This window comes from Hippoglossus hippoglossus, chromosome 6 (assembly GCF_009819705.1).
Source record: "Hippoglossus hippoglossus isolate fHipHip1 chromosome 6, fHipHip1.pri, whole genome shotgun sequence".
Classification (NCBI taxonomy): Eukaryota; Metazoa; Chordata; class Actinopteri; order Pleuronectiformes; family Pleuronectidae; genus Hippoglossus; species Hippoglossus hippoglossus.
The window spans coordinates 3,792,575-3,813,404 of NC_047156.1; the positions used below are offsets into that span (position 1 = coordinate 3,792,575).

At 43.6% G+C, this 20,830-nt stretch overlaps 2 protein-coding genes across 3 annotated transcripts; one reads left to right on the forward strand and one right to left on the reverse strand.

Moving 5' to 3' along the window:
* Positions 1-1,817, reverse strand: exosc6 (exosome component 6). Its single transcript, XM_034588875.1, has 2 exons — positions 1,469-1,817; positions 1-716 (listed from the first exon to the last, which is right to left on the reverse strand). Exons 1-2 carry the CDS (start codon positions 1,747-1,749, stop codon positions 170-172), a joined length of 828 nt encoding a protein of 275 aa, XP_034444766.1. The 5' UTR covers positions 1,750-1,817; the 3' UTR covers positions 1-169.
* Positions 1,818-2,234: 417 nt separating this feature from the next.
* On the forward strand, positions 2,235-16,170 carry aars1 (alanyl-tRNA synthetase 1). 2 transcript variants are annotated; one of them, XM_034588467.1, is made up of 20 exons: positions 2,235-2,372; positions 4,663-4,820; positions 4,939-5,127; positions 5,287-5,432; positions 6,030-6,221; positions 6,681-6,825; positions 7,279-7,424; positions 7,560-7,668; positions 8,207-8,357; positions 9,225-9,349; positions 10,247-10,391; positions 10,475-10,677; positions 11,315-11,428; positions 11,516-11,722; positions 11,822-12,006; positions 12,966-13,074; positions 13,552-13,665; positions 13,752-13,958; positions 14,381-14,494; positions 15,387-16,170. In XM_034588467.1, the coding sequence occupies exons 2-20, from the start codon at positions 4,677-4,679 to the stop codon at positions 15,564-15,566; spliced, it is 2,925 nt and encodes a 974-aa protein (XP_034444358.1). In that variant the 5' UTR covers positions 2,235-2,372; positions 4,663-4,676; the 3' UTR covers positions 15,567-16,170. The 2 variants fall into 2 exon arrangements, with proteins under 2 accessions (XP_034444358.1, XP_034444359.1); XM_034588468.1 differs by having other exon boundaries at positions 10,475-10,653.
* Positions 16,171-20,830: the final 4,660 nt, after the last annotated feature.

The following is a 20,830-nucleotide window of genomic DNA, read 5'->3' on the forward strand; positions in this document are numbered from 1 at the left end:
AATTTGCAAAAGAATGTGTTTATTTTCTTGTTGTTTTTTCACTTAGTATTTTTACATCATGACAAAACATTCAGAAAATATCCCACAAGGTCAATCAAATTTTCAAATGTGTGCTCCAGCAGTAAATATCAAAAACTATGAACCAAGCAGTTAATGGTTAATGAGTCTCTCAGCTCTCTGATGGTGGGGGGGCAGCCCTGCGTACAGCCTTGGCCAGAGCTTTTTGGATGACCGGGTACAGTTTGTAACATCCCTCGATGCAGGTCCGAACTCCTGCCGTCAGAGTCTCTTCAGTCATTTCTCCATCCGACTGCAACCCAGAAATCTGGTTCAGGCTCGGGAGGAAAGCAACAGTCAGATTTCCCTGATTCTCGCTGTTGACCGAGCTGCAGCTGTTCTGCTCCGTGTAAGACGGGTCGACCACATAAGAGTCGCCGTCCTGCCGGATGGAACAGCCGAGCACCAGATCGTACATTTCAATCCCTGCGTCTGCGAGAGCGAGGGAAGCGCACGTGACCGCATGGGCCAGAACTGAGCCGCTGTTCTCGAGAACCATCACGTTGACGTCGATCTGAGATCGGGGGTATTTCTGGAGGCACACCGCCGGCTGCAGACTCTCATGCAACATCTGGGATAAGTCTTTATCCTGGCTCCCCTGAATCCAAGAGCCCCTCTCTGGGCAGGAAAACGGAGCGAAACGCATGTCAGTTGTTAATCTGGAAACACAGAGAAACACAGAGGTTGATACAGTGGATATCACAGACAACACACATTGTGGTGATGTGAATGAATGAGGGTGAACCCAGCTGAACACAGGTTACTGTCAAAGCAGTAAAAGTTCAATTAAAAAAGGCACAATATGACATTTACTGCCACTTGTGGTCTCTCAATTAAAACAATGACATTGTGAGGTAACATGAAATCATGGGAGCGGTGCACAGAGCTCTCAGGATCTGCTCAGCTGACAACTTTTTTCTATCTGAGATGGACCTTTGATTTCTCTAAGTTTGAACACTGCTGGAAAAAAATTGGGATAATGTAAGTAGATTAATCCACAATATGTAAATAGCAGAGGTCAAGTTGTTTTTAGACATTTTAATATACAGTTATACATAGATTTGTTTTTACAGTACAGCAGCTTACGATACTTTTACTACTATTACTTCAGCAACTACTACACTAATGGCTTCTTATCATTACTGTGCATGTTTATAAAAGCGTTTACATATTAAAACAATACAAACACGACTATAACTTTGAATCATTTAGGAATATTGATATTTGTTTGGGGTCTTTAAATTGTGGCCACATGTTTAAATGTCTTTTTCAGATCTTGGGACAAAGTTGTTCTCACTTTAATGAAACTTAATGACCACACAGGACCACGTTAGGCTGCAGGTCACTGGACTTAACGCCTTTTAAAACGTGTGTAACTGTCTGTTGAATAAATGGATACGTGGCTCCAGACCTTCCACACTTCATGTCGGTCTCGTCCTTCCTCTCGGTCTCTTTGGGGCCGTACACGCAGCACAGCAGCTTGGTGCTTCCAGCCTCCATGTACGCGGAGCCCTTGGCCTGGCTCACCAGCCCGCACCGCACGAACACGGGCCGGACGTCCACCTGATCCCAGCGCCGGCCGTCCGCTCGGGGGCCGAGGGCCGGAGAGGCAGCAGCCGCGGGCTTGCTCACGAACAGAGACGGGCTCTGGGACGCCTCCGGGCCGCGAACACGTTTGGTGTCGGTCGGCATGATGCGGAGCAGGGAGACGAACACACTTCACGGTAACAACAGCGTGTGCGCGGGTCCGGCACGAAAACCCGTCCCATCAGAAACACCGCACGCAGAGTTAGTTCCGCCAGATCGTGGAGATGAAATTACATCAGCCGTGGAAATAAATTAAACCTGCGTGTTTTATAATAATTATTATTTATCATCATTAATAATTCACAATTTATGACAAATAAATGATGTGATATTTCTTATAAAGACTCGGCTGTAAACACAAACACGAATACATTTAAAACTATACATAATTACTGACAAAAAACATAATTCAACTCTTTAATATTTAACGAAAATACACTTTTATATCACATTTCTTAATTAAATACAACATTGTATTGACACTCAAGTCTTTTCCATTGCATCAGCCGAACGGGGGGAAGTGACTCCTGCAGCAGGGGCGGGCCTGGCCCTGATCGACAGCCCGCTCGTCCAATAGGAATAGGAGTATTCCCGACGTGTAGGCGCGCTAGACGAATCGGATGTGAGCCTGGGCGTGTCCTGGGCCAGTGTGCCGTCTCCTCCTGGTCGTGCAGCGTGGAGCTAACCGGGGCTAACAGCGACTCGTCCTGACACAAGAAGCGACGTCTGTGAGTATCACCCTCCTCTGACCCGCCGCTGGGATCCATGACCTCCTCGTTGAGGGTTAATAATGTGTGTTTCTGTCACGAGCCGAGCGGACACGTCTCCTCCGGGTGGCAGCTGCAGCCGGGCTGGCTAACTTTGAGCTGGCTAACGTCAGCTTGTCAAGCTAGTTGCCTCAGTTCACAGTCAGCTGGTGATTTAATGAGTCAATGTGCTGGTTTTCAGAAGCACACTCAGATTAATGATGTTTTCTAACATTTTATATTTGTATTGTGATTATTTACACCTGAGCTGCTGATTCTGCAGGAGAGAAATGACAGTTTGGTGCTTATTACCTGTGTTAGTCTGTTTCTGCTGCTTCCATCAAGTTCATGTTTTCTTTTAAACAAAGCAAAGGAATGCTCAGCTGATTAATCTGGATTTTGACTCATATAATAATGAGTAGTTTCATCATTTGTCAGAGCAGTGATTGTTGTTGTCTTCGTTTTGATTTGCATCCTTTAAAACCTGTATAACTCTCAGCTAATCTCCTGTTGGGTCCTGTTCTGTCTTTACTTCCAATAGTCATTTTATTTGTGTAGCGTTTTTTTAACACTTTTGACACTTTACAGATTTGAAAAGACAGAAATCACTCAACTTTATTGTCACTTCTGAAGTTCAGGACATAGACAGGATTGAAATGCAGTTTCTCTCTACGAAATACAATATACAATACACATCGTAATCACACTCTGAATTGAGTTGAGTTTCACCTTTACGACACAGTCTGTTCATTGCAGAGGCAGAAGTTTCCATCCCATCACCCCAATGTCTCGACTTCCTCTGGTTGCCATCAGGGTGGTTTGGTAGTCAGGATGGGGACGGCGCCTGTTTACCGTCCGTGTGCCGGCCCCAGAGAGCCCAATGTATCAGCTGGGTGGTTTCCTTCGCCAGCTAGTTCATAAACCAGTGCGCTGATGGGAATTTAATTCTGCTGCCATTAATAATTATAGGGTAGCATTCTGTTCTTGGTGACGCTGTGGTTGTAGTGGTTTGATCCAAGACAACAAATATGAAGTGATCTGAATCATTCAGGAGTGTTTGGGGTTATATTTGTGACAAATGAGGTTTAAAAATCTATCACATGCAATATCTCAGTGAGCTTTTCAACCAGACTTCTTCAATCTCTGAATTAGAAAAATAAAACGCCAACACCACGGCACACAGGGGAATTGGGGGGAAAAGCCAGGAGACACAAATAAAACACATTTTAATGTCTTGACAGAATTTTACTAAAGATATTATTTGAAGAGCTAAAAGATGTCACTTGTGAAGCTAGCGACTGTATTTCAGCTCTTTTAATAAACATTATTTATTAAAAGTTTGTTAATTTTACAGTAAGATAAAGAGGAAAGCCTTCATTCTTCAGAATGGGAACAGCAACGCTTGTCATTTTACCTGATGAATAAGTTCAGGTATTGATTGATTATCGTAATTGTTTTTGATTGCCCTCGACTGCAAGTTGCACTTTTCCTGCTGTTCTTCACAGCTGTTCATTCAGGCCTGTCTCTACTGGCAGCTCTTAGGGGCTCGGCACTAAAGCTCCATGTCACCAAACAACTGGTATCATGCAGCATTCAAGCCTCCAGGTCGTTTTTCTCCATTTCAGATTCAAAAGCTTGGAGATCAACCGTAAGCTGAATGATTCACTGATGCAATACTGCAGTAATATTACAAAGCTGTGTTGTCAGTCAGGACCAAAACTGACTGTCAGTTTGATTGTAGTGCATCGCTGCAAGAAAAGCCCCAGAGGCCTCACAGGATTCCTGAGCTGCTGCCGGTTTATGAGAGGAGCCAGAGGCCAGTTTGTTAGGAGGGAAATCACAGAGTAGAATATCTCTGCTCAGACGGCTTGTCAGAACACGTGCACTTGACAATAGGGCAGTGGCCAGCAGAGGAAGTCGATGGACAGGGAAGTAATTGACAGAATTTCAGATTTGAGGTCCAAATCGTTTATTCAGGAAAAAGTTTTTCTTTGTCTGTTTGGGTTTCGGACAAAATAAGACGCATGGAGATCTTACCTTGTGCTTTTGGATAAATGCCATGGGATTTTTAAAAATTATATTTGACGAATACATATTTTAGTTTTAATAGAATAATTGTGTTCAGCACTTTAGTATGTAAACATTCATTAAATGATCTACACATTAAATACACAAGACACTGAAACACACAATTTAGATTTTCAACATTTCAAACACTTAAGGATTTGTCTTTCTTTGTTACTGATTTGAGTTTTTTGTTCTTTCAAATCAGAAAGCTGATTCAGAATGGATTCCTCTTTGAGTGCAGTCGAGATCCGTGAGAAGTTCATTGACTTCTTCCGTGGCTATGAGCACCAGTACGTCCACTCGTCGGCCACCATCCCACTGGACGACCCCACGCTGCTGTTCGCCAACGCCGGCATGAACCAGGTATCCATGGGTCTCCATGTCTTTCTCAAATGTCTCTGCCTCTCTCCTACATGTTAACTGTTTTGACCCTGTCTTGACAAATCACAAATGAGCATTTTCTTCCTCTCCCTTCTCTCAGTTCAAGCCCATCTTCCTCAACACCATCGATCCCTCCCACCCTATGGCCAGGCTGCGTCGTGCCGCCAACACCCAGAAGTGTATCCGTGCAGGAGGCAAACACAATGACCTGGACGATGTGGGTAAAGACGTCTACCACCACACCTTCTTCGAGATGCTGGGGTCCTGGTCCTTTGGGGACTACTTCAAGGTATCGTGTTGTCATCCTTTCCAGCTTTGTCACTTCTGTGTCACCTTTTACAAAATTGTAATCCAACTCATACTTGTTGAGATTAATATTGATTGTAATAAACTTAATTTGGTCACATGGTCCGATCCTCTAACTTTATCCCCTCACCTGCCTCTGCAGCACCTCGCCTGTAAAATGGCCTTGGAGCTGCTGACCGAGACGTTTGGTATTTCCATAGACCGACTCTACGTCACCTACTTTGGGGGCGACGAAGAAGCCGGCCTGGATCCCGACCTGGAGTGCAAACAGATCTGGATCGATTTGGGGTGAGACCAGCTTGATGATGAGATGTATTTTTATTTCGGGTGCTATTTGAGTAACGTTTTAGATAATTATTTTTTATTCATTATATTTATGCACGAGCGCTGCACAATAGCTGCTGTATATCTTCTTAAAGTAATTGCATAATGTTGTGTGATCGTTGCCCGGGGGAATTTCCTTTCTTCTCCTACCAAAGTCCCACCGAGACACCAGACTTCATCCAGCAACAGCCTAGAAGATGATCTTTTTATCTCCACTTGTCTTCATCTCATACCTCATCTCAGACCTCATCTCATCAGTTTTAACTCTACATGAACCCTTTTTTCTTGGTGATTCAATGATGATTTTGTAATAACAAGAAGAAACCTCGTGCTTATGCCTCTGGGATTAGATTTTAGAGCATTTTACTTGTGTATATTCATCCTATAACTAGTTGAAACTCCTTAACACTTAAAACTAACAAGTTGTTAGGTCAGGTCAGGTCAGGTTCAGAGATATAACAATGTAATTACTGAAGCACACATGATCTAACTTGTGTTTTTACCTTTTAAATAGAACAGATATAATGAAGTTTTCTCTCTCTGTGCTTGTGTTTCTCTCAGGATGGACGAGGCTCGCATCCTGCCCGGCAGTATGAAGGACAACTTCTGGGAGATGGGAGACACTGGTCCCTGCGGCCCCTGCAGCGAGATGCACTTTGACCGCATCGGAGGCAGGGACGCCTCCCACCTGGTGAACATGGATGATCCCAACGTCCTGGAGATCTGGAACCTGGTGTTCATCCAGTTCAACAGGTAACAGACTCACAGAGAGAGAGAGAGAGATGCTGATGAGAATAAATAATCCAAACCAAATTTTAAACTGATAAATGTTAAGTCTTTATTCTGGGAAATAATTTGTGTTGTAATTCTTAAGATGCAGTGAAACGTTTCTAGTATTTCTAGTCTCCATACAGCTGATTGTGTTTTCAGCTCATAATTAGCACCTGCTCTGCTTGTTCTCCGGGCTTGTAACCAGTTCAGTCAGTTTCACAGCAGCAAGCCTAAATATACACCCAACCAGTTATAAGATCAGGAGAAGCTGGAATTTGGACTCACCTTTTTATCTGTTTTGTACAATGTGCAGAGCAGCCACTAAGTAAAATGTCCACACACTCCAAACATTTTTACAGTTCCTTTTAATTGTGTCTGAGGAGATGTTTGTTTTTGTGTTGTTTACAATCTGTGTCTGTGACTCGTGTCTTCGCTGTTCAGAGAGTCAGAGACGGAGCTGAAGCCGCTGCCTAAGAAGAGCATCGACACGGGGATGGGTCTGGAGCGACTGGTGTCTGTCCTGCAGAACAAAATGTCCAACTACGACACTGACCTCTTCGTCCCTTACTTTGAAGCCATTCAGCAGGTGTGGACATTACCGAGAATCATGTAACTGAATGGAAGTATAAACATGTGAATGCAGAATTTCACAGGAAACAGTAAAACCCTTAACTCAGCTCTTTCCTCAGCACTGGAACTTGGCAGCTTCAAAAAGAAAATTGTGATTAGAGTGCAATTTTCTTATTTTTTTAAATATTAAAGTTGTAATAAATAAATAAATGAGTTCACATGGCAGATGGACATAAAATATTTTTTGGTGTTCATATTTAGGATGAGAATAAAATTAAAAGTAAGTTTCGTACGTTTAAAAAACAGAGACCAAGCATAAACATTAACAAAACAAATATCAAGATGTCTGGTATACAAATATAACAATTTCCACTTAAATAACATCCAGCAACGTGACTGAAAGGCTGTAGGTGCATACAAGGGGGAAAAAACACGGTTCCAACACAATTTGTGCTTTTTATTCTTCCAGGGAACTGGTGCTCGACCTTACACTGGTAAAGTAGGAGCTGAAGATTCTGACGGTATCGACATGGCCTACCGTGTGCTGGCTGACCACGCCCGCACCATCACCATCGCCTTGTCCGACGGCGGTCGGCCTGACAACACGGGAAGAGGGTGAGACACGGACAGTTCAGAGCAGGACGTTGAAGAATATAAATCTATACAGCATCTGTAGAAAGTGGAAAACGAGTGTGTTTTGTAGTTTACTTTTAACGCTGTGTTCTAATTTACTGTTTCCATCATGTGTAGCTACGTGTTGAGGAGGATCCTGCGTCGTGCAGTCCGTTACTCCCACGAGAAGCTCGGAGCTAAGCAAGGCTTCTTCTCCTCCTTGGTGGATGTGGTGGTCACGTCCCTGGTGAGAATATATTTCTTCTTGACTTTATGTCGGTGTATCTATGCTCGTTAAAGTGTCAACAGGCCTCATCTTACATTTATATATAAATCTCACTTACCAACAGGATTTAACGTTGTGTTTTAAACCGGATGTTTCTCGGTCTCGATGGAGTCAGATGTTGTTCTTATTAAACTGAGCGGTCGGCTGCTCTGTGCAGGACGCTACCTTCTCTACGCTCTCTGAAGACAACGGGGGAGCAAACAAATCATTTACCAGTGGTGCTTCACACTCAGGGGAAGCAAATACTTGTTATTGGTTTTTGACAGTAGTTAGAATCTGGCTCTCAGAGCTAAAAGAATAGATTATGGAAAATCTGCCGTAGTTGATGATAATAATGGTACAGTATGTTGCACTGAATCCAGAGTTTCACCACTTATCTCTTTAATAACTTTTGTATAACGATGTGAGGATTCAGTGGCTGTGCATGAACGACCCCTAGCTGTGGATAGTAGCAGTTTCTATTATTTAACTATCGATTTTGCTCTCCTCTTTTCTTCAGGGCAATGCTTTCCCAGAGTTGAAGAAAGACCCAGAGATGGTGAAGGACGTTATCAATGAGGAGGAGGAGCAGTTTCTCAAAACCCTCAGCAGGGGGCGCCGTATCCTCGATAGGAAGATCATGAGTCTGGGAGAAAGCAAAACCATCCCAGGTGAAATGAGAGAAATGTTGTCACTCATATTAGTTCACATTAACATGTCCCACCGGATTGGGAGAGCTCAGATCAATGTTGTGTTTAGAAACTGTTGAGGGGTCGTTGGATAAATATCATTTCTCCACTGATTCAACACCAATTATGTATTTATTTTTCTCACCACCTACATCACTTTCTCTCTCTCGCTCTGTGCTCCTCTGTCTGATCGATTTGAAACTATTGAAAATTCGTGTTATATATATATATATATATATATATATTTGCAGATATGTTGGTATTGAAAATCCTTTACTCCTTAATATCGGTATCTGTGTCGTCTCCTAAAATCGATCAGGCTCTTACCTCCTATTGTTCTCGTCTCTTAATCAAATTTGAATGTTTTTGTTGACACTATGGATCAATCTCTTCCTTCATTCATCTGATGGTCACGTACAATGTCTCAAATCGTTCGTATTCAGGCTTAAAAATTACTCCAGTTATGATAAGAAAAGGCTAAAATCCTAATGACTGATCTTTCACACCATGAATTCAAATTCAAATTAATGCACGTCCAGCTTTCCTTGGAAACGACCTCCAGGGCTGTTCGTCGACACCGTATTGAATTTTATCTACCTCTGAATTTTTGTCTCTGTCCCGAGGGTTAGACCGCATCATTTGTGCGCTCAGCCAAAATGAGACGCTTCAAATACGAGCCTAACAGACGGTGTCCTTGCAGAGAGCGCGACAGAACCGATGACTGCATCGCTTTGTATCAATAACGTGTTCACTGTTTGACTGGAGGACACGAGTCTTCAAGCACTGTTGCTTCAGACCGACACCTGTCCTGAATATCAAGCAGCATCTTCTCTCTGTGTGTGCGTCCAGGCGACACTGCGTGGCTGTTGTACGACACGTACGGCTTCCCCCTGGACCTGACCTCCCTCATCGCAGAGGAGAAAGGCATGGCCGTGGACCGGGCTGCGTTTGAGGAGGTGAAGAAGGCAGCACAGGTGAGGAGACGGTGACGAAGGACTCCTTCTGACATCCGCTGATTGTTTGAATTTGGCCCTGACTGCTCTGTGAGGGGAAACTCCACCGAGCCGTGTTATGTGTCTGCTCCTGTGGGAACACGGTTTTGCCTTGTGTCAGCGTTCTCCAGTATTGCACTGTAAGTTAGAAGCAGCAGCCGTGCACCTGCTGCTTGGATAAATCCTCATTTACTTTACAGCCCCATTCTGATCCATTGTTGTTGGATTCAGCAGGAAGATGAATTTCTCTTCTGTAGCACTGCAGCCTCGTGCAACACCTCACAGTTAACTTCTGCCTGTATGTGCTCACCAAGCACTTTATTAAGAACCTGACTAATACTTGGTAGGGCCTCCCTCTGCTTTAGAATCAGCCTCAGTGCTTTGTGGTATGGATTCCACAAGACGTCCATACAGGGATGAACATGGTCATCAACATTACTCAGAAGGGGATGTGGAATTCAAACGTTAATTCATTTTCACAACTATTAAATCCAGTTCATCTGCCACAAACAACTATTGTGCAGTCAAAGACTAATTTTCTTCTCGATTGTGATGTTTGACTCGAACATTAACAAAGTGCGTGGTGAGCGCACATGCTAGCATTGCAATTCTGCTCCGATACTTTGCTTTTGCTGTGCATAGTTTCCTCCTCCTGCCATTTAGACTGAGTTACCAGTTTGTTAAATACACTTGTAGAATCTGAGGTCATTTAACACACAACCTGCAGTAAATCTCAACTTTATGAAGTTTATTTTTAATATTTAACTGTAAATTCAGTGTAATCACTCTAGTTTCTAGTTTCCACTCTAGTTGGTAAGTTTGATGACGTTGAGGAGTTTTTCGTTATGAGTGAGTAACAACACATGTTTGTTTGTGTAGTTGAAGTCCCAGGGTAAGGGAGCAGGAGACCAGGACCACATCATGTTGGACATCTACGCCATCGATGAGCTGAGAAACAAGAACGTTCCTGCTACAGACGACTCTCTCAAATACAAATACACCTCTGACGACAGCGGCAGCTATGGTGAGTGGGATTCACTTTCACTGGCAGACTTTAGGTCTGTGTTTTCAGGACGATAACGTACTGACCTTTATTCTGTTTGTCAGTGTTTCAGCAGGCCTCTGCTACAGTGCTGGCCCTGCGCCGTGACCGCGCCTTCTGCGATGAGGTGACCACAGGTCAGGAGTGCGGCGTGCTGCTGGACCAGACGTCCTTCTATGCCGAGCAGGGCGGACAGACATTTGATCAGGGCTTCATGCTTCGGGAGGACGACAACGTAGAGGACGTAAGTGCAGACTCGGTGGCGGAGGTGTGATATTCCCAAACTGCACTGCGGTCACATTGCAAGTACAAATATCCAAGTTCCTGCCAAAGCTGGAACAAAAACCCCTCTTTGTTGACTTTTAACTGGGGAGAGAAGATAATTATAATATCTTATCTTCAAAGCAGACACTCGGTTGGAGTTTAGCAGTTGTTTAAATGGGACTGCAGCGTCTGATAGCTCGTGGAGAATCGTGCCTGCAGGCAAACAGACTCCATTCTGTTCGACAAAGGCTGAAAAATAAAATACCTAATTTCTGACTGAAGAAGAGTGAAAAGATAATAAATTGTTCTCGTCTTTGTCCCGTGAGCTCGTATGACATGAAGACACATTCATATCACAGTTTCCAGAACGCTGTCTGTCAAAAAGGAACTGATGAAGTAAATGTTTCTTTTCTGTCTTGATTTGTTCTTCCTCCCATTTCTGCTGAGGATGTGAAGATTTGCTGAACCTTATCTGGCTTGATAAACCTTTTGTTCTCCCACTCACGATCTTCTAGCAATTCAAAAACTCTGCCTTTTAGTTTTAAGAAAAGTACATTTTATCTTCAAGTACTAGAACAAAAGGCACAAAGCATCAGCCCAGCTTTCTAACTACACTGACAGGGTTTATCTTCTGTTTGCAGAGGATGGAGTTCACGGTGAAGAACACACAGGTTCGAGGAGGTTACGTCCTCCATGTGGGGACCGTCTATGGAACGCTGAAGGTCGGAGACAGCGTCGTCTTACAAGTAGATGAGGTGAGGTATTACTTCTCATTTTCAGGATCTGTTTTGTTGCCCGAGTTGTTTCTCTGACAAACATCCATCTACGTTCTCTCTCTCCAGGCTCGACGCAAACCCATCATGAGCAACCACACCGCCACACACATCCTAAACTTTGCCCTGAGAGGAGTTCTGGGAGAGGCCGACCAGAGGGGTTCCCTGGTCGCTGCTGACCGCCTGCGCTTTGACTTCACTGCTAAAGGGGCCCTCAGCACAGGGGAGGTCCGCCGGACGGAGGAGATCGCTTGTGCCATGATAAGAGATGCTAAGGTCTGTTTGGGAAAATACACAAAATAATCACTCACCAGCGAATAGAAGTCAACCCTGACCTTTCACATGGTTTTACCTTTTGCCAAATCAACCATCCAGCCGGTGTACACCATGGACACCCCCCTCGCTGAAGCCAAGGCCATTCAGGGTCTGCGTGCCGTGTTCGACGAGACGTACCCCGACCCCGTCCGAGTCGTGTCCATCGGCATCCCCGTCCAGGACCTACTGGACGAGCCCACCAGTGCTGCTGGCTCCCTCACCTCCATCGAGTTTTGTGGTGGAACGTGAGTACGATGCTTTATTTCTTTTCTCGTGTGTTTCTGCTGGTGATAGGGGATGAAAACCAGCTCAGTCAGCATCTCTGTTCACTTTAATTCAGTGTTTCAGTGAACTGGAAAGAGCTGAAAGCAAATATCCAGGGTGAGATGGTGTTTACAACTTGATCTCAAGTTCTCCTGGTTCATAAATGGAGGATTTTCGCAAAAAACAAATGCTAAAGCTGAGATATCTAAGACACTAGTTTAATAATATATTTCAATATATAAGTTGTTTTTACTCTAATATTTACTTTTGGGTAAATTCATTTTATACATTTTGTAACTTTATGCCTGAAAACCTCAAACTTTCTCTTGTGTTTCTGTAGTTTCAGGCATTTGTGTTTAAAGTTTTCAGTGAAGTTTACAACATTTTAACACTGAGCTTCTGCTTTGATATAAACGTGTGCTGGTTGCTCCTGTGTACGTTCTTAATGTCCAACAACACAGAACATGACAAATAAAGAGTCTGCTCCTGTCTGAAGAAAACATGAATTGGATGAGCTGGTCTTTACAGCGGCAGACGAGACCTTGAACATGTTCTCGATTAGCTGAGCTCCACTGACTTTTACAGTGTCGGCTCCCGGCTGTGAAATTCACCTAAATGCCAGGACGTCTCTGCTCCGACACCGATTACAGCCAAACTTTTCATCTAATCTGATTACTGGGAAAAGTCCAAACCATTTTCAAGCTGTGTTTAGAAATTGAAAACTCTGAGAAACACACAAAGTTGTTTTAATTGCAAGTTTTATAAACCTGTTGTCGTGCTTCTAGATGTTTTTGTGTTTTTGAAATGTGCAGCCACTTCAAACGATCCCTGTTCCTGCTGCTGTAGCTTTGTAATCGTTCCTCGCCGCGCTGCCTTTCATCTGCCGCCCACTCTTGTGAAACGCTGTTGGTAATGTGTTGTTGGTGTCTGCTATCTACAGCCATCTGCAGAACTCGGGTCACGCTGCGCCATTTGTCATCGTCTCAGAGGAGGCCATCGCTAAGGGCATCCGCCGCATTGTTGCTGTGACAGGAGCAGAGGCACAGAAGGTGGAGAAACACACATCCAGCATTATGCTCGTATACACACATCCACCCACACTAGTAGACAAGAGTTTAGCCTAAAAAAAAAAAAGACATAATTTTCCCACAATGCATGTGTCGAGTTGTGTTAACCTGCCTAATTAAATTGAAAATGTCTCTCAGACTGAGGGACGACATGTTATTTTTGTCCCTGGTGACGAAACGCACTCCGGTAATGAAACTTTAATTAAGCTTGTTTTTGACTTTAGGTTAACTGGGAGACAGAAAGAAGCATTTTTCTCTTCAGGCCTGAGGACAAATTAATCTTTACTATTTTTAGACAATCGCTGTTTGATCCTCCGCTTTATCTTTTTGCCTTTTCCTCCTCTGCCTCACTCCCACCACTCCTCTTCTTTTTCTTTTTTGTCCTCACCTCTCCCTGAGGTTTTTGCTCTCTTCCCCTCATCCCTCTCTCACACTTCTGTGTCTCTGTCCATCCCTCAGGCCCAGAGAAAAGCCGATGCCCTGCTGCAGTCTCTGTCCGCACTGGGAGACAAGGTGAAGCAGCAGACGTCCCCGAACAAGGACGTTCAGAAAGAGATCGCAGACATGACCGAGGTAAGAGACATTGTTTCTTTTGTGCCAGGACAAACTTCAGAAGAGAGAAAAGCTTGACTGTGGCATCACGTCCATCTTCTCTGCAGTCGATAGGCACAGCAGTGATCTCCCAGTGGCAGAAGGACGAGATGAGGGAAACCCTGAAGGGCCTGAAGAAGACCATGGACGACCTGGACCGCAACTACAAAGCTGACATCCAGAAGAGGGTCCTGGAGAAGACGAAGGAGGTGATCGAAGGCAGCCCCAACCAGCCGCTGCTCGTAATGGAGATGGAGAGTGGAGCCTCAGCTAAGGTGAGAGTCGGGGCCGAGTCTAATCTATCGACGGTGCTGAAAACCAGACTGAAAATCAAACAGGTCCTCGTAAGAGAAGACCCTACACAGAGTAAATCCATAATTCAAACTCTAAGACTTCATCATCATCCTGAAGAAAAACAAATGAAAAGTGCAAACACTATTAAAATTCACTTAATGTCTGCAGCATCGCACATTTTCTCCGGCGGCCTCATAGCTTATCTCCTTGTGTTGTTGCCACAGGACCAAACGAGCGCTGTGGCCCATTAGTTCTGACCTTGAGACATCAATAGTGCTGATTAGGAGACTTGTTATTCTTTCTACCTTCCGTGTTTCTCCTCGTTCCCCCCTCCTCCTTCTTTCCTTTACATTTATTCTCTCTCCTCCTCTTCCTCCCTCTCTCCCCCCCCCCTCTCTCTCAGGCTCTGAATGAGTCACTGAAGCTGCTGAAGTCGAACTCCCCTCAGACCGCTGCCATGCTGTTCACCGTCGACCCTGAAGCTGGACGGATCACCTGTTTGTGTCAAGTTCCTCAGGTAAGACGTCCACTCGTTCATTCAGACCATGAATTGTAAATAAAGATGGACGACGCGTCTCCCTCCATCCAGAAATGAAGCCAAAATATCCCTAATACGAAACTGCCATGTTGTGGCAATGACGTTATTTGGCACCAAAGTCTGTGTAGATGGAGCCGCTCTATCAGGTCCCGTCACGACTGAGCTGTCAATCATATCATGACGTTTCACCCTGTTTCCATAGCATCAAATAACGAATTAAAACCAAACGTGTACTTTGACTTTTTGAGACTAGGTCAATCTACAGGATTTTAACCTTGATTTTTCAGTCACTGATGAGTTTTGGAAGTTGCCAACAAAAGCCTCAGATCAAAGGCAAATCAGTGGGTGATTCGAGGGAGGGGGGGGGGGGGGTCGCCAATACGTCGCAGACAGGTTGAAGGTGAAGAGGTGCTGCCAGGTTTTGATTTCAATACCAGGTAATAACGTGCGTATGAGGGACATGGAAACACTAACTCAGTGCAGCTTATATTACCTGCATCAGGTCCGGGCTCGGATCAGCCACCTTTAGTTTTCTCGGGTTGGGAAGAAAATCGAACAACTGTGATGTCCACTGAAGCGTTTCACCCCCTCGATGTGTCGCTCTGTCGCAGGATGACACAGAGGACGTACTCGTCAAAAAGATCGTGTTGTGTGTGACCCCCTGTCGCCGTGAGTCGAGCAGTGTGAACTCACCACAAGTGCATGTTCCATCTGCTAACATGGAGGAGGCGTGGTTTAGGATATATGCAGCAGCCATCCACCAGGGGATTTTGGGGGAGCCGTCATGTCGTCTGTCTTTACCTACGGTCAATGATTCAGTGTAGTGAACAGGCTCCTCTCTGATTAACCTTCATCACCTCCTCTCCCTCAGGATGTGGCCAAGCGTGGTCTGAAGGCCAGTGAGTGGGTTCAGGAGGTGTGCCCCCTGCTGGAGGGCAAAGGAGGCGGCAAGGACATGTCGGCACAGGCCACGGGCAGGAACATGCAGGGCCTGCAGGAGGCGCTACAGATGGCCAACGAGTTTGCACGGCTCAAACTGGGAGAAAACTGAGGAGAGAGGAGATGTCGTGGAAACAAGGTGACGGTTGAAGAGTCTTAACTGAGTTAGAATTAATCAAAATCAAATTGCTTGAATATAAAAGATCCTCACAGATAACAGATGATCTAAGAAATGTGTTTGTGTCATCATTGAATGCTCGAGGGAAAGAAAAGAACTTGATTTCACCTCCTGCAGCTTCTGCACAGCTCGGCTGAAGAAACAGAAACTCCTCAGACTCTCAGTCGGCTCCTGATTCACTGAAACTTTCATCTCACCCTCTTCATTTAGAAACAAACTCAGTCTGTCCTTTGCCGGCCTCTGATCTCTGAACAGTGGCTCCGTCCACCTGTGTGAGTTCTCTCCTGTGATTGGTTGAAGTCGTACAGTAGCTGTATGATAGTCGTTCTTCTCGAATATTAAGCCATTCTCTGACATGTGTACTAACAGGTTTAATTGAGTAAATTCATTCACTGTATAAAATGATCACAAACGTGTCCCAACGATGTAAAACTTCATTTAATATTGATTCAGTGCAGAATGTTGTGTCTGTTTTCATTGTAGCTGTTCCAGGTCAGAGAAATGTCACGTGATGGAATAAATGCAATGATAAATTCAACGTGTCTCTTTTGTCTCTCTCTCACACACACACACACACACACACACACACACACACACACACACACACACACACACACACACACACACACACACACACTCATAACCCTTGCACTAACCTTAACTATAACAACTACAATTATTTACCTGTTTTAAAATCATTGCTTAAAACATTTAAATTCCCTATTTTTAACTGGTTTTATTTGACGTTGTTTATTTTTTATATTTTCTTTCTTATTTTTGTTTAGTTCTCCATTGTTTTATTCCCATGTGTTTTGTAAGGCACTCACCTTATCTTAACCTAGACTTTACTCCAAATGGTCCTCACAAAAATACAAGTACACACATATACACACAGTTTACACTGAAGGTGGAGTACTGGATTAATCCTGCTCACCTGCGAGTTAATCAGACGTTCAAGCTGAAAACATGGTTCAGTTCTCAAGTGGAGCAAAGCTGTAAAGTCGAGAACTCAGAGCTGAGGTGGAGACAGATGTTGTTTCTCAAGCGGTTCAGTCACAAAAGTCTAATGTTAATTTAGAAAATAAGAAGCAGCTTTAAATGTTTGTTTTGCAGTGGAACGTATTAAATCAGTGATTATTTCCGAGCCTTGTTCATTTCTTAAGCTTCATCCTTCTTTCGATTTTCTCTCAAGCGAAAAGCAAATCTACAGCAGTGGATTAAAGTAAATGAACCAATGGGTTTAATCAAACAGGAGAAAAACTCCCATTCAGATGTTAGTTTGAGTAAAAATACAATAGTTTAAATGAAGTACTCAAAAGTAGACATTACGCAAAGCTCGCCTATTTTAACACGTTATACTTATCATATTTGAATATGTTTGGAATATTAGTGATAATTTCCTGCTGATTTTAATGTTATACACTTGTGTAGTTAAATTTACAACATAGTACATTTTATAAAATTACATTTTGTGTATGAAGCGTTAATCTGAAAATCAATGTATTGGAGTAAAATGTTTCCTGTAAGGTAAATACTGTGTTAGTCGTTGGAAAGATGTGGCTCATGAAGGTCAGGGAAGAAACTATAAAATACAAAATTAAACATGCCATTTTCAAGATTATTTATGAAACAAACCAGAAATCTGTCTTATGTTATTGTCATTTTTATTATGTTGAATAGATTTTGTCTGTAAGTTTCACACCAAACTGCTTCTGTATAAACTCACAAACACAACATCACGTTTCATGAAGCTTTTATTTACAGAAGCATTAGATACAAAGAGTCTGATCTCGTCAGACAGATGTTACGATGTGGTCAATACACACGCGTCCGTCCCACTGGAGAACGAGACGTTAACGCCGGGATGAGACAGATTCAGACATCAGGACACGATGGAGACATTTCAAACAAACTGAGACAACAAACTCTCTGAACTCCACGAATTCATTTCCCCCCGACAGGATCCGTTTCATGAGTGAAACCAAAACAGCTTCTGAACGTCTCGTTGGTTTTCATCCTGGTGATGATGGAGCAGCTCATCAAGTGACGGACGTGATCTCCATCATCAAAACAAACCATCATCACACCTCAAATGACATAGTTTGATATTTTGGGAAATTTACTTATTCACTTTCTTTTAGTTTAAGCTTGAAACCAGTCTGTGCCCCAAAATATGAAGCCAAAAGAAGGTTAGCTTAGCTTAACTCAGTCCAAAGCTAACATAATCTATTTATTAGTACCTCTCACTAATTAACACAATCTTTTGACGCCTTTTTATTGTACATTTTTATAATTAATACTAGATTTCATGACTGTCAAAGCTAACTGGCAGTGGCCTTGCACAATATGACCTCCATGTGTATAAAGATGGATGACGAGAAAGGTGAAGCCAAATCATCTCCATCATCAACATTATAGTTAAAATGATATAGATTCACATTTAGGGGAAATTTGCTTGTTCACTTTCTTTTAGCGTTAGTTTGAAACTCTTAAGTCTGTGCAGGAAATATGAAGCTACAGCCAGGAGAAGGTTAGCTTAGCTTAGCTTAGCTTAACTCTGTCCAAAGCTAACAAGAGTACATTTACTGGCACCTTTACTTCTTCCTAGCAAAAACATCTTGATCACCCCCTGGTGGTTGGCTGCAGTACAGGTCATAAACCCTGACTCCTCCATGTTAACAGAGGGTGCACGGTCAACTTGACTTTGCGAATGGTGAAGTGCGTGTTTTGGCAGGATCACTCCAGCGCCACCTCTGGTTCCAAACAATGTAGGAGGTGAAGATGCGTCGTCCATCTTTATAGATATTATAGCGGTATCAGTCTTCCACTTACTGGAATGTATTTCCTAAAATGTGAAACTATATTCCCATAAAAGCACATTCTCCCTCTGAGCAGGTGTGGATTCAGATTGTTCCTCGTTCTGTTTAATTGACCCATAACAAATACATTGAATGAGTTTAATAGTCGTCTTTTATTCCAGGAAAACTGAAATTATGGTTTTATATATATATGAGTCATTTCCATCTGCTGCTGTGCAGCTGTGCAAAGCTCTGAAGCATATTTCAGGCGAACAGTAAGTGGCCGACGTTTGTGGCTCTGCTGACAAAACGGTGGAACCTGGATCCCACCGATCGTCAAGAAGAACAGGGAGGACTTTTAGTGCGGGGGTGCTTTTACAGATTCAGGCCCAAAAGGGAAAATCAGTCCAGTTTCAGCTTTGAGGGAAACAAGCATCTATCACCACGATCAGAGGATTGAACCACACATTCAAACTTCCCCCGAGAAACTGCTGCTACCAGGACGTGAGAAAAAATAACAACAAACTAAGATTCATGTTTCCCAAAATGCTCTCAACCTGTGCAGCTCTTTATTTCACGATTTTACACTTTTTCAGAAGTTATTTTAAAGCAACACTACACAACCTTAACCAGCAGCTAAATACAAATTAATTTGATGGTAAATAGATTTGGAATATGGAGAATGTCTTCCTCTTTCATTCCCACTCAACATTCCCACATGAAAATCACGTTATCACTACACGTGGCTGCAGGGGGCGCTGTTGTCACATAGTGTTGCATTAAGCATCAACTCTGGTGGAGGAGAAAAAAGAAAAATCCGTGTGTTGGATCAGCGACAGGAGAAAAGAGCAGTTTTAGGTTATAAATGCTCCAGAGGACTCTGATATCTGTGTCATGTGCTGGAGGTGGAGAAGCCGTCCAGTCTAATTTCGGCTCAGCAGAGGGATCACCTCCTCTGTATCTGATGTTCAGCTGCGAGACAGGAAGCTGATAACAGCTGGAAGGTGTCGCCTGTGTGTGTGTGTGTGTGTGTGTGTGTGTGTGTGTGGGGGGGGGGGGGGGGGGGGGGGTCAGTGGACCGTTAACAGTTTCCCACCAACTGCAGGAATGTGTGGTTCTGGCCCAGTGTCCCCATGAAACCACGTTATCTCCACAACAAGGTCCACATTCATTCTGAGGCTGGAGGGAGCATCATGGGAAACACACATCTGTAAAACTCTACACTGTCCAAACCATAGTCTGTTTATAACATCTCCCCATAAGTCAGATGATTGCCCCCTGACAACAGTGTAGGACATCAACCTGTCCTCCTCCAAGTTAGTGGATGGGACACAAACTAGAAAGTTAAAGTACACTTCAAATACATTTTTCTCAAAGATTTTTCTAGTTAGTTCATATCACACTGATGTATGTTTGAGTTCTAATTAGATTTCCTATGCTAACGGGTGATTTGTAATGATTGAGACTGACTGGCAGCTTTTAAAATCTGGGATATTTAGGATTCATTTCAGCAAAGTGGGAGGTCGTCCATCTTTATTTACAGTGTTTGACCTTTAGATGCTTTGTCACCTTGTTGTTCACTTGATGGAAACAGATGTAGAAGGTTAGGACGTTTATCATGAGCTTTGATTTTTTAGCAGTTTTAGTAGATGACCCTGTGTGAATGTCGTCGTTATTCTCCTCCATCACCGTCTAGAAAAACAGAAAGTGCCTCAAAAGCATCGACCGTATGTTGAGAAACGTATCAACAGTGCGAACTGATATGAATTCACAGCACATCCTCTCCTTTAGCCCACAGCCGTCTTTAAAAAAACAGTATCAGTGTACAAAGCAGTAAGAATTGAAGAGCGAGGCGAGAGGCGCCTGTAGCCTTCCCCAAGCAGAAGGCAAAGTGTGTGTCTTCATGTAGACTGTGTGTGTGTGTGTGTGTGTGTGTGTGTGTGTGTGTGTGTGTGTGTGTGTGTGCAGCTCACAAGGCACAGCTCTCAGCCAGAAAACATGTGTATGTTTGCGTGTGTGTTTAAAAGAAATGCGATGGTAGCAGCGATGGAGCAGCTGCAGCTGTGTGACGTCCAGCAGCAGGACAAGGCACGAAAGCATGAATGATGTGTGTGTGTGTGTGTGTGTGCTGGTGTATGTGTGGCAGTGTGTGTGTGTGTGTGAGTGTGTGTGACAGAGAGAAAACACAAACATGTCCGCAGCCACACTGACTCTTAAAATGAGCCCAACTCAACACCAAAGCATCAAATCTGTTATGTGCAAAGTCGGATCAAAACACTGGAAGCAGAAAGTACAACGGTGAAACATGAGTCATGTGTGGTTACACAACATCATTAACAGGTAACACAATAAAAACAGCAACACAACTGAAAGTAGCATCGGAGGCACATTTCTACCCAT

Excerpts from the sequence above, each read along its gene's own strand:
- exosc6 (XM_034588875.1), bottom strand. The coding sequence starts at position 1,749 with ATGCCGACCGACACCAAACGTGTTCGCGGCCCGGAGGCGTCCCAGAGC. Across the intron at positions 717-1,468 it reads ACCGACATGAAGTGTGGAAG|ATTAACAACTGACATGCGTT; the intron begins GTCTGGAGCCAC and ends CTGTGTTTCCAG.
- aars1 (XM_034588467.1), top strand. The coding sequence starts at position 4,677 with ATGGATTCCTCTTTGAGTGCAGTCGAGATCCGTGAGAAGTTCATTGAC. Across the intron at positions 4,821-4,938 it reads CCAACGCCGGCATGAACCAG|TTCAAGCCCATCTTCCTCAA; the intron begins GTATCCATGGGT and ends CCCTTCTCTCAG. Across the intron at positions 10,678-11,314 it reads GTGCAGACTCGGTGGCGGAG|AGGATGGAGTTCACGGTGAA; the intron begins GTGTGATATTCC and ends TTCTGTTTGCAG.